Source organism: Nelumbo nucifera, chromosome 1, assembly GCF_055504915.1.
Source record: "Nelumbo nucifera cultivar China Antique chromosome 1, China Antique-T2T, whole genome shotgun sequence".
In the NCBI taxonomy this organism is placed as follows: Eukaryota; Viridiplantae; Streptophyta; class Magnoliopsida; order Proteales; family Nelumbonaceae; genus Nelumbo; species Nelumbo nucifera.
In genome coordinates this window covers 209,305,867-209,318,123 of record NC_142649.1, presented here as the reverse complement: position 1 = coordinate 209,318,123, position 12,257 = coordinate 209,305,867, and the positions used below count along the sequence as shown (strand labels likewise).

The window sequence follows — 12,257 nt, the reverse complement described above, 5'->3', positions numbered from 1 at the left end:
GACTTTAGAGCTTGTAGCTAAGCCTCAGTAGGGATTTCATATCCCTCAGACGGACGCAGTTCGCGTCCAGTTAGATCGCTGAACGTACAAACACATTCCCTTACCTTTTCCTTGAATTAATTGCCCAAGTCAAGTGGTGGACCGCTGCTTGGACCAAGTATATATGAAATTTCCGAAAAGGTGATAATAGGTGTTAGGTGATGACTTTGTGATTGTCCGCCAAGTTTTTGAATTATATTCTTGAAGGATTATTGATTCTTTGGATGTAGTAATTTTCCAGAATTCGTATCCTCCACAAATTAACATTACCTCACTGACAATAACACAAACCTAGTGCATGTAACTGAAACAAATTAATTTGTCCAACCCCAGTTGAGAGCAACAAACCTAGTGCATGTTTGATTCCATCACTCCATGAAACATAACGAAATCAAAGCAGATGCAATATTATTAGTTCAGTGATCATCACAGGAGATCTTACGACTGATCGAGTTAGACCGTCTCCACTCTCCAGTAGTAGTAGTGTTGCACGAACACAAACGCGGACTTGGAATTATATTGTACGTACTCAAGTCCGAGAGTGTGACTCAAACTGATCAAAACACAACTCATGTGATTGGTGGACCTCGAGAAAGAGGATTTCTATTACAGAACGGAATATCTTGTTACGTTTAAATTGCTGCCTGCTGGAATCTTTCTATAGGAAAATGATGGGATTGATAGGGTGGAAGAGATGTTTATTTACTACGCCAAGCAAAACAAGAACAAAGGCCGGACAACAAAACCGGCCGGAACTGTCTGGACGGATCTTTTGGCGTCAGAAACTTAAAACCTGAAACCTGCTGTCAACACTTGAGCCACTTAGAGGAGTCCATGCAACGCTGCAGCCTGCAGGTACTGTCTACATCCCAGCTGCAATATGGTATATATCTATCCAAGTATATTCTCTGAAAAATTTTAGAGTATTCAAGGGAGAAACGCAGTTCCTAGAATGATCCCTGCTGAGAGCCGAATAAAAGCAGCAGCAGCAAACTCTTTCATACATGTATGGTAGGGCCATTAACCCAATGGCAATCCAGAGTGCTGCATGCATGCATGGAGTAGACTGGATATATATATACGGATCTAACCTTTGGCACTTTTTTGCATAAACTGACCGCTTTCAGACTCCCATTTTCCCAGAGATTTCACCATTAATTGCAGCAATCCATGATAAATTATTACATAATAATAATATTCCAGGTTTTGGAGCTTGGTATTTGGAAAGGACTGGAGAAAATTTGTCGTTATGGAAATTGTCTTTCGCATTTTTGCCTCGGATATGAATATGATCCTCCCATCCCACAGTCTCGTAGACTGTGAATCATGAGTGACGATCACAATAATATAAATTACTCTTAAATAGCTAAAACTAACATTTTTTTTCCCATTCATGACCTTATAAAATTAACGATCTACTCTCCAAACAACACAAAATGGATTAGAGTAAGCAGGTCTGATATGAAGAAAAAGACAAGTGAAACCATGCAAGCTTTTAATTTCTTCTGCCTTTGCCAAGAGATTTAGTGTTCTTGGCAAATTGAGAATCCAGGACTTACAACCTTTGAGGAGAATTATTCTCCCCAGGTTTTTTCAAGTTTTGGGGATGAGTGCTATCATTTGTTTCTTCCCTTCCCATCATGAGAAGAAGAAAAAAAATTTTTGGGGTGCTCATGATCCCATTGATATGGTTTACAGTACCAATATTGCAGAAGCACCATAGACCTGCAAACATTGCATGATAGAGCTGTAGATATTATACCTTAATATATACCACTGTGAACTTTTACTTCAAGCCTTGCAAACACGGGGTACAGTACCACGAAACATATTCTTGTAAGGTAGAATTTTCCCTTTTAAAAAAGGGTGTTTGATTAATGTGACCAGATTAATTTCCTGAGATAAGTCCTCAGTTCAACATGCATGGGCATTGTGATAAATTCTCTGTTTCAACTTCCAACAAATGCTTTTTACCTTGAGATTACAATAGGTCTTTAGAAGATACATCCACATTGCACCATTGTTTATGTCAGAGTACTCCCTATCTACTAGTACTAATTATTTTGGTCCCAATTGTTCAGAGCACTCTATCCATCCCTGAGATAACATTAATATCAATTGTCTCTTCAGGCAAAAAAGTCACTTGTATAATTTGCACAGTTAGAGATCATCCAAAATATCCCCTCACTCTCTTGATAATGGTCCACAATTTCCCTCAACTTTTAGATAGAGATGTTCCATTAAATAGAAAATGGGAAAATTTTCCAGTCTGTCTATTTTTCATACATCACATGGTTGGGTTTAGAGACGAAAAAATGGATTTCTTTTGCTGGTAATAATTCTTTGTTTAGGACGAAGGTACAGGCTGATTGACAATTGGACAGACATGTCACGAACTGGAATCAGGTACAGTGTGGAATTAGATGCAATATTATGCTTAAGAAACTTGGAATTCCACAAACCGAGAATTTCTTCCTTTCCAATTATTTCCCTTTTTAGCTTCTGTTTTGAACTTTTCTTAAGTGGATATTGATAGTTACTTTCAAGAAGAATCTTCATTTGATTTTTCTCATTTTCTTCCTGAGATCAGTTACTAGTATACTTTTATGAACTGATTGAATCGGGGATAGAGTGTGGTTTCAAGTAACTTGATTGTCTTGGGAAGGGGATTATGACATTTTACCAACAGTAATTAGGATCAATTCCAGTAATTAAACTGCAGTGCAACATGGTGCTATGAATTATCACCATTGAAAAAGACAAAGAAAAAAGAGTAAGGAGAAGAGCAGATTGAGGATACATACCCATCTCATTGAATCCAAGTGTTTAAGAAGGGAATTGGTGAAAAAGTGTTTAAGAAGGGAATTGGTGAAAAAGTGAAGTTGGATTTTTACCAATACAAAGTAAGAACTAGGAAGGAGATCAGCACTCAGACTATCTCATTGAATCCACTCTTCTAATAGCAAGTAGAAGAAAATCTGAAAATGTCAAATTCTTTTTTTCTTGTTCTTGTTACAAAAGATTTGAATATAACTTCTTTATACATCATGATTTTAGCTGCAAATGATTCTCAAATTGAAATATCAACCTTTTTAATCTGCAAGCTACCCTTAGGATCTTAGTTCAAACAATAAAAGATAAAAGGCTCAAGTAATGTAGACATCTACTGTAGTCATTGTTTTGTAAACTAGAAAATATTCCTCAAGTGTATAAGAGAAAGCATTTACCTGTTGGCTACAACAGGGTATGTCAAAAAGCATTTCCATGGATTTTCCTTTCTACTATCAGTGATTCAGTGTGCTTTTTTCCTTTTTTTTTCTCATTTTTTTGCCCTATTAAGGGCATTATTGTCACTCTAAAATATATCTGAATCTCAGATGCCTTCAAGTGGATCAGCTGGTCAGGGTGATTTTTGTCGTTGGTGATGGAGACCAGAGGAAAACTTGAGAGTATGTTACTTATAGGACTATCTGACAAGATGGACCCTGCCCGGAAGTGCAAGGCTAGTTAGCGGTTTTGGATTATTAGCACCCAAATGCCTTTTGATGGGAATAATCACTAATCAGTTCACAAACTAGGAAATATGTGATTAAGTAAATCACAAATTCTGCTGTTGGAGAGGAGTTTTAGCGGGCTGTGAACACTAATTATTGGGTTCTCAATCATGTATTTGTTTTTATCGCTGTGGCCCCAAAACCTAAGCTGATAAGCCTTGTTGTATATGGGCCAGATTGGATCCAACAGCCGTACAAGTCAAGGTATGCGTATACATGGATCGGACCCATATGCAATATTCTCTCAAGTTGAGCACAAAATGCACTATTTAGTATTTACGTCTAGTATTTGATCACTGATGAAGTGTATCAAGGATCTTATTCGACCTGGGCTGGACCCATGTTGTAAAAGCCCAGACTGCAATCCCAGGATAGAGAGGTACGGGTCTAGCCCTTGCACAAGAGAAGCCTACGAGGTACTGCTGAATCCTGGCCCATGCATTTACATGCAAAGCCCAAGCGTGTGCAAGCCTGGCAGACTGGTCATTCATTTTTACACATTCTCATAAGTCATAACCATGTAGGACACCTTTGATACAGTTTGGGTTTTATTGGTTTCTGATTCTAAACAAAAATACCAAACCCTGGTTAAAATTAATAATTTATAATAGGGTAAATTTCATTATTCCCTTGAAAGTTTATCTATAATTACAAATTCACCTTAAAAATACTTAATACCACCTTTCTCCTTGAAAAAAAAATGACTGTTACATCAGCAAAATTGTATTGTTTTTTACTGACATGGCAGTCATTTTTATTTTCAAAAACGAGTTCACATCTGCCCCCCACAGAATGTGTCCCAACAACGCTCTACATGCATATCTCAGCATGCATTGAGAACATCTTTCATACTTATCATTGGGAGATGTTTCCGATACACAATTAGAATGTACTGTGAGACATTTTTGGATGCATTCTGTGTGGGGAGGGGGGGCTGATTTGAACTCTTCAAAAACAAAACCGATCATGTTGTCCATCACACCCCCAAAGTTGATGGGACAAGTGGAAATATATGTACTTATACATGTAATTTATGTTCACACTTCTACATTATGATATTTTCTCAGAAATGTAGGGTAGAAAAAAGTAATTGGCAGTATATTTTGTTTGTTTTACTGGTTTATTGGGGAAAGAGTGACAAAAGTAAGTTCTCAATTGGTTTAGGTTTCATATGGGCGATCTTAAATGCAAAATTCACTTATTTGCAATTTTAAGTAAAGTTTAGGGGAGAAAATGAAAATTGCATTCATTGATTAACTTGTTTGGTTAAGGGTATTAAAATGAATTTTAAATGGGTTTGACTTTGATAAGGGAGATAATTGGATAAAATTTTAATTTACTAGATAAAATGTAAGTAAATAAAATACATGATAGAATTTAAAATTATAGACAAAATACAAGGGAGAACGAAATCTGCAATTTATATTGTCAATTAATTTTGGATTCCTTAGGGATTCTTAAGAATGAACCCTCGTTGTACCTTTGGATGCTCTTGTATAAATGTACATTTATATCAGCACTGATTGATCCATCCAAGTCATAAGTGATATCCTCAGCCTCAGGTAAACTTCATTATTGGAAGCACAATATCCAAAAAGCCACAGTTCAATTTTTCTAATGTGCAAGTTTTTTGTGGAAATTTGGGTAGAAGATGAATATAAAGAGGACCTAGGAACAAGTTTCCATTAAAGAAAATTTTTTGTGGAAATTTTATTACACATGATCTGATTACAAAATGAAAATTTACAAGTGTTCATACAAATATCAATGGGTCCAGCCGTCCTGTTAACAATAAAGAATCTATCATTAACATTATTATTAGAAGTTAATATACTTTTTCGATCTTAATTTATGGATTTTATGCTTATTTATTTTTAGACTTGTCATAATAATAATAATAATGAACCAAGCTTCCCATCACACAATTAATTATAAGTAATCTAATCTTATTGGTTCATTTCATATATGAAAGTGATAAAAGTTTATTATATAGTTGAAATGAAGGAACTGATTTTGATCAGATCACTATACAATAAAGATGGGATGACATGACACACTACTGAAAGCTTCTAATCAAGCATGAACGACTATCAAATCGCTTAAAGTGGCTACAGTTTTCTAACCGATTAAATATGTGAAAGAAATAAAACAGTGGCAGCAGCAAGATACGGAGAAGTTCAGATGCCCCCAGTCCAGTTGTGATATATGCAAACTGCAAAGCACCAACTTAGGACATGGTAGGAAAGCTGGCATAGCAACCAGTGGGCTCCCGCTCCTCAGGATGCATAATTGCATTTTCAGTAGTAGCTGGGAAAAAGAAAAAGATGATTGAATAGCTTGCTAGCTTGCTCCAACCAAGTTTCTCAATCACTTGAATGGCACAAATCATGCATATAAACTCTACCATAGCATACAAAGAAAGCATCCAGTACACAGTAAACTATATATAGGGCCCACTGAACCATGTGGATATCTTAGATCGATGGTCCCCAAGCAAGCAAGGGGACCACCAGGCAAATCTATATATGGTCCTAGCAGTCATGCACCCACATGCTTATCTTATGCATGAAGGATAAGCATCCTCCCATTAAATCATCTAAGACCCTAAGAGAAACAACCAAATTAATTAACTCTTAGATGCATATGTATAAAAATAATAGATGTTGTGGGCTAGAAATTAAAAGCCATTATCCAAGGGGAATGGTAAAAGGATTGTGGCTTGCTATTAAATGGTGGGGAAAAGAAGGAGAGCTGGAGAAGTAGAGATGAGGGAATTTGGGCTTAAAAATGTGCGTGGATGATTGCTGTGGTGTGATGTTGTTTTCGAGGGGAAGCTGTTGGTCACATGGATTCGCCTGCCAAGAGAGGGTCTGACAGCTCGGACCATGGTCCAAGGCCGACCACCCACCCTTACAGGCTTACACCCGTCCTTGTCAATCTTAACCCCATAAAGAAATCACTCTCATAACCCGTCCAATTTTTCATTTACTCCTTTTGCTTTCCCTAAACCCTTCTTCTTTTTGTTTTCTCTCTCACATTCAGCTTTCCTCATTATTTTATTCTATTATCATTTTCAGGTTAATGGTTACTTTTGGCAAAACAAAAAGCTACACACATTCCATTGGGAATATAACTGTTCAAATTACAAGAATTTGTTTTTGGGAAATGCTGATTATGATGTCTTTCAATTTTTTTTATTATTTCTTTTTGGCTTGCTCTTATTTACTTACTTTATAATTATATCACCATCACCATCCTTGTAGAATCATGAAATGAACTAGTTAGTTTTATGTCTGATTGCGTAACCAGTTGGGTCGGGTCAAACGTGACGGGTTGGAGACACTAAATAAACCAAGTGGGCACTGTATTGCTTCCGTAAAAGATGGTAGAACCCATTTCTTTTCGGGTTAAGCTTGAGCCTTTCTCTCTCTCTCTCTTGATTGGTATGATCAGTGCTGACCATAAGGGTACTTTCTCCTCGGAGTCTCAATCACTTGTAGGTTTTAATTATTTGTGCTGGATCATACGACAATCAGTATAAACTATGTTTTTTTAATTTGGAATCTCTGCCTAACTATCTGTAGACCACGGGGCAGTACACGATTAGCTATGCTAAGCTGCTTTAATTACTACTATTATATTTAGGATTAAAAATGAGTAGTAAAATAATCTTTCATCAACTGCCTAGAAAAAGTCATCTATTCAAGCATTTACTTTAGATTCGTTTATTATATATATATATATATATATTAGTATGACTTTTGCGGATCTATGTATATAATACCGGAGATGGTTATTGTCTTTTTGTTGAATTAAATAATCCCGTTTTTGGTGACAATACAAGCAATCCATGTGAATAAGTCATTCAGTTCAGCCACTTCATCGGTTACCAAACGGTCCTTGCTGATGAGTGATGATTTTCCGGTACACTACTCAACTATGGCGAATTGGGGATAAACGAAATATTTTTGTTTTTGTTTTTAAATTATATTTTGTGTACGTGAGACAGTGACTTCTTGCATGCCCAAGAAATTATTTAATTGTGGAGAGTAGCTTTTACCAGCTTGTTTTGTTGTTTTTATGCATATTTCTATATAGATTTGGGTCCCCACCTTTAAGTTCAGAGACTGTCAACAGTGTTGACAAGATCTATGAAATTGGGAAACCAAAAGGATGATGGGAGCCTCTTCTTTTTCCCTCACTTTTTGAAGCAGAAAAGCACTACTCCTTTTACTGGGTCTCTCACGTGCATCCTCTATTTCCTTCCTACCCTAACAGTCTTACTTCTCCATTTCTGAGTTCTCACATCCCCACCTCTCTCTCTCTCTCTCTCTCATGAACTATAGTGAGTTTGGGGATATGAAAAGCCTGGTTTTGATACTCAAGGTTTGCAGCGTCTTTATTCATTTGTAAGAAGTTTATTAGTCGAGCTAAGTGAAGTTTGATCACTGGTGTAGTGATCAAGTTTTCTCATCTGAAGTCATCAATGGCATTAGAGGCGCTTTCTTCCAATGATCTCTCCAACTTCAACTATGACACCATAACTTCTGGTTTCTTACCCAAGAACAAAATCGTCTCTGATGGGGTCGGAAGTAACCTGCATTTCGATGGGTTTCGACCACTAGAACTCCATCCGACCTTCGAGGGGTCCTCTCCAATGATGCGTCGGAACCCTTTCGCCTCGGTAGCCACTGATGGAAGATCGAATTCAGCGACAACCACACAAGGCCGAAGGAAGAGAAGGAGAAAGCCGAGGGTTTGCAAGAACAAGGAAGAAGCGGAGACACAGAGGATGACACACATTGCTGTGGAACGAAACCGTCGGAAACAGATGAATGAGCATCTCGCTGTTCTACGTTCGTTGATGCCTGAGTCTTACATACAAAGGGTAGGGTCTCCATACTCCTTTCCCCTCATTCTTTCATAATCTGTTGCAGTTGAAACCATTCCATGCATCTTCTATTTCCATTCTTTTCTTCCAAATTTTCTTTAAGAATTAAGGTATATAGATATCCTTTCTCTTTTCTTTTAATTTCTTCAAGTTTTCATCTTGGAGTACTAGTCTCTCTACAGAAAATTGAAAACAGAAGGTTTCGACCTTAGAGGCAAATAATACCTACTTAAAACTGATACACCCTTTTCAATTTCCATATACTTATGCAATTAAACTAATAAAAAAAATATTTATATATGTAAAATATTTATGCATACATGACATGTGTAAGAATTTTTCTTTTATATCCCACTGAATGTAATATAAGTGGAGCTATAGTTCTGATATTTTGGTGAGAAGAAAGCTTTCGAAAATCAGAATTCAGAACCAAATGAAGCTTTGGAATCTCACCCTGGAAGTTTGGGCCTTTTTCTTTTTCTTTTTTGTTGCTTAACAGGCTGAAACGTGTATAAATTACTTCGTAATTTGTGTTCTGATTTTCAAGAGTTCCCAACATAACCACATGCTTTATGTTGGTTTATAGAATGTACCATCCAATCATGTTAGATTATCTTTATTTATATAACACAGTCTATTATTAGAGATGATTAAATTTGAGCATTATCATTTTTATTTCTTTTACTGTATCACTTCGTTTGGTTAAATTTTTGGTGTATTTTATTACTCTAGCTAGTAGAAGTGGGCACCGGGCAAATGATATATAAGTACAGTCTTTAGTTATTGAAACAAAACCCACAAATGATAGAACAAATTAAAAAAAAAAGGGTCTTAATAATTAATTATACAGCGAGCGCCATTATTAATTAACCCTGATAAGGACCCATGTTAAATATTAAAGAAGGAAGGAATCTCTTAGCTTGCAATTTTGTTTTTTGTAGGGCGACCAAGCTTCCATAGTGGGTGGTGCCATAGAATTTGTGAAGGAACTTGAGCAACTCCTTCAATTCCTTGAGGTCCAAAAGCGACAACTACTGCAACAAAGAGAAGGACCCCTTGATAACAACAGGAGCAGCAGCAACAACTACTCCAATAACTTTATCGATCCTCCTTTCGTGCAGTTCTTCACTTACCCTCAGTACTCATGGTGCCAAGCGCCCAGAGAGTATCCACAAGACAACAGAGTGGCTATTGCCGATATCGAGGTCACTTTGGTTGAGACCCACGCAAACCTCCGAGTCCTTACGCGGTGGAGACCCAGGCAGCTGTTCAAGATGGTTGTCGGTTTCCAGACGCTTCACCTCTCCATCCTCCACCTAAATGTCACCACCACCTTAGACTCTTTGGTGCTTTACTCCTTCAGTGCCAAGGTATGTATATATTATTAATCTCTGGCTTTGCAACCTGCATTTTCTTCTGTCTATAATGAAAGGCTCAATTCCCACTCCCAATTCAGGTGACCAATCGAATCCCAAACTTGAACCCGGAATAAAAGAATATATATATATATAAAACAGGAATGAGAGAGAGAGAGTACTAAATGACTAAATATATGTATATCATCTTATTATTGTATGTAATTAATGCAATATTCAGTCATGCATCTTATACAGAGATAGAGGTAACCCACGTAATTGCATTTTTTTGTCAGTTTATTTGGGGTAGTTTACTAGTCCCAATCTTACTAGAAAAATGAGGTATTGGAATATTAAAAGGAGATGTTTCCCCACTTTTGCAACTACATTCTAAATTTGTATTCTCTTGGTTTTGGTATCTTTTGGTGTATTTAAAGGCTTTTGGTCTTTGCCTAGACTTCTGATTCAACATTCTCATTGCAGGTGGAGGAAGGATGCCACCTGACTTCGGTAGACGACATAGCGGGTGCAGTGCACCACATGCTCAGAATAATTGACGAGGAAGCTACCTTAGCTTGACAGAAAAGTAGACACCCAAAAATGCCCTTGTAGCCAAGCTGGAATTACGAAAATGCCTCTTCCCTCTTTTCTTCTCTAAAGGTTTCCCTATGTCAAGAAATGTTGCAGTACCTTTCGTTGCTCTTTCTTTGCAGAAATAGATATGGCATTATTTGTGTTTGTTTGTTTGTTTGTTTGTTTGTTTGTTTTTACCTCTTCTTTATCTCATTCCTTTTCTACTCTCTCAACATTGAAAATTGAAATTACAGCCTTACAGGAATGATGAAGTGCTCAAATACCGACCTTTTGTGAATAAATCTCACGAGATATTGAATATCTCACGCACTCATATATAGAAAGTAGAAACTCCACTATGAGCAAATGACCTCCCCCCCTTTTTTCCCTATTTTAGTTTTACTCATTGTTTCTTTTGCTGGTTATATGAGCGATATATGGGAAGAGGCCAGAAGAGTTCTCACAAACTTTTCAGTGCCAACAATACCCTTCATACTTTTTGCAAATTTCCCACCCTGCCTCTCTCTTTTCATAATCATCTAATTAATTAATTTCTAATGTGCTAATTCCTGGAATTCTTTAACCATGTATATATTGAAATGTACAGAATATCTCAACAAGCACACCAAAACAGCATTAATTCATTGTGCTAGCTGGATGGCATCATGTAGGCCTAACCTAAGCATCTAAAACTGGGGCTTAATTAACTTGACCTGATTGATTATATAATTATAAAAAAACCTCATAATTACTGCACACACTTGTTAGAAAACCCACTTAATTTAGGTTGAAAACAAACTTAACATAAGGGGGAGTTGCCACTAATTAAGTATTTAGAATTAAACCTAGGAATAAAATTACTAGGTTTAATAGCTGGACTTTGACACTGAGGAAAGTATGTAAAACTTATGGAATCAAAAGGGCAGTTCTTTAGAGGGCTAGTCTAGACTTGAAACTGCCCAAACTCGTTTTATAATATATCAATTATAGGCCATGATTATTAAAACAGATTCAGCAGTTAGAAGCAACACATCCACAAATCTTTCTGAAAGGGAAAAAAAGATATATAATTAAGAATGGCTGTAAAGTTATCAAGGTTGTTGGGCAATCAAAAGGAGTACACATCCATAGTCCATACAAAATGCATCTAGAAAAGAAAGGATATTTTAATATAGTTTATTTTTTATTTTTTATTTTTTTGCTTATGGGGCATTTCATAAGGTAGGTGGGATTAGAATGTTTGAACATAAAACCGATACGTACCGTACGATACACATTGATACATTGCGATATTTTGAAATTTAACATAATTCAGGATGACCAGATAGCATTTGTGAAATTTAAGTGTATATAATTGAATTCATGAAAAATTAAAGTGATTTTTTTTTTTTTGAAAAATGTAAGTAAACCATGACCAAGATGATTTAAGCATGTAGAAAAGATCGATAAGCTATTGCATTAGTAATTAGGAGCGACTGAATGCAAGTGAATGGTTGTAGAAATAGGGGCCAGAAGGTTAGAAAACACAAGTTGCCATTGTCCTAGCCGGATCACAATTTGCCATTCTCTCTCTGTCTGATGCCCTAATTCATCACCACCAGATGGGTGATGGGCCTTGACATCTTAATTCAGCATGATTGGACATCTTCTAACCATATATAGAATTTTTGTTTTAGCCTTACAGCATTGGACCCACCAGTTACCATCCAAAAAATTAAAAAAAAGAGAGAGAATGAAAATGGGTTCATTTCCAATTAACAAGGCTCGAAAAAATAAATACATATAAAATAATACAAAAATATAAGATTTTACACTTATTAATAGTATGAATTTTGCATCGAAAAA

At 36.4% G+C, this 12,257-nt stretch overlaps 1 protein-coding gene across 1 annotated transcript; it reads left to right on the top strand.

Moving 5' to 3' along the window:
• Positions 1-7,771: 7,771 nt before the first annotated feature.
• On the top strand, positions 7,772-10,577 carry LOC104585625 (transcription factor bHLH94-like). Its single transcript, XM_010242568.3, has 3 exons — positions 7,772-8,481; positions 9,426-9,854; positions 10,323-10,577. The coding sequence occupies exons 1-3, from the start codon at positions 8,080-8,082 to the stop codon at positions 10,416-10,418; spliced, it is 927 nt and encodes a 308-aa protein (XP_010240870.1). The 5' UTR covers positions 7,772-8,079; the 3' UTR covers positions 10,419-10,577.
• Positions 10,578-12,257: the final 1,680 nt, after the last annotated feature.

Bases quoted from the DNA above. Each gene is read 5' to 3' on its own strand.
- LOC104585625 (XM_010242568.3), top strand. From the start codon at position 8,080: ATGGCATTAGAGGCGCTTTCTTCCAATGATCTCTCCAACTTCAACTAT. The intron at 8,482-9,425 runs GTAGGGTCTCCA...TGTTTTTTGTAG, and splicing joins CTGAGTCTTACATACAAAGG to GGCGACCAAGCTTCCATAGT. The intron at 9,855-10,322 runs GTATGTATATAT...TTCTCATTGCAG, and splicing joins TTTACTCCTTCAGTGCCAAG to GTGGAGGAAGGATGCCACCT.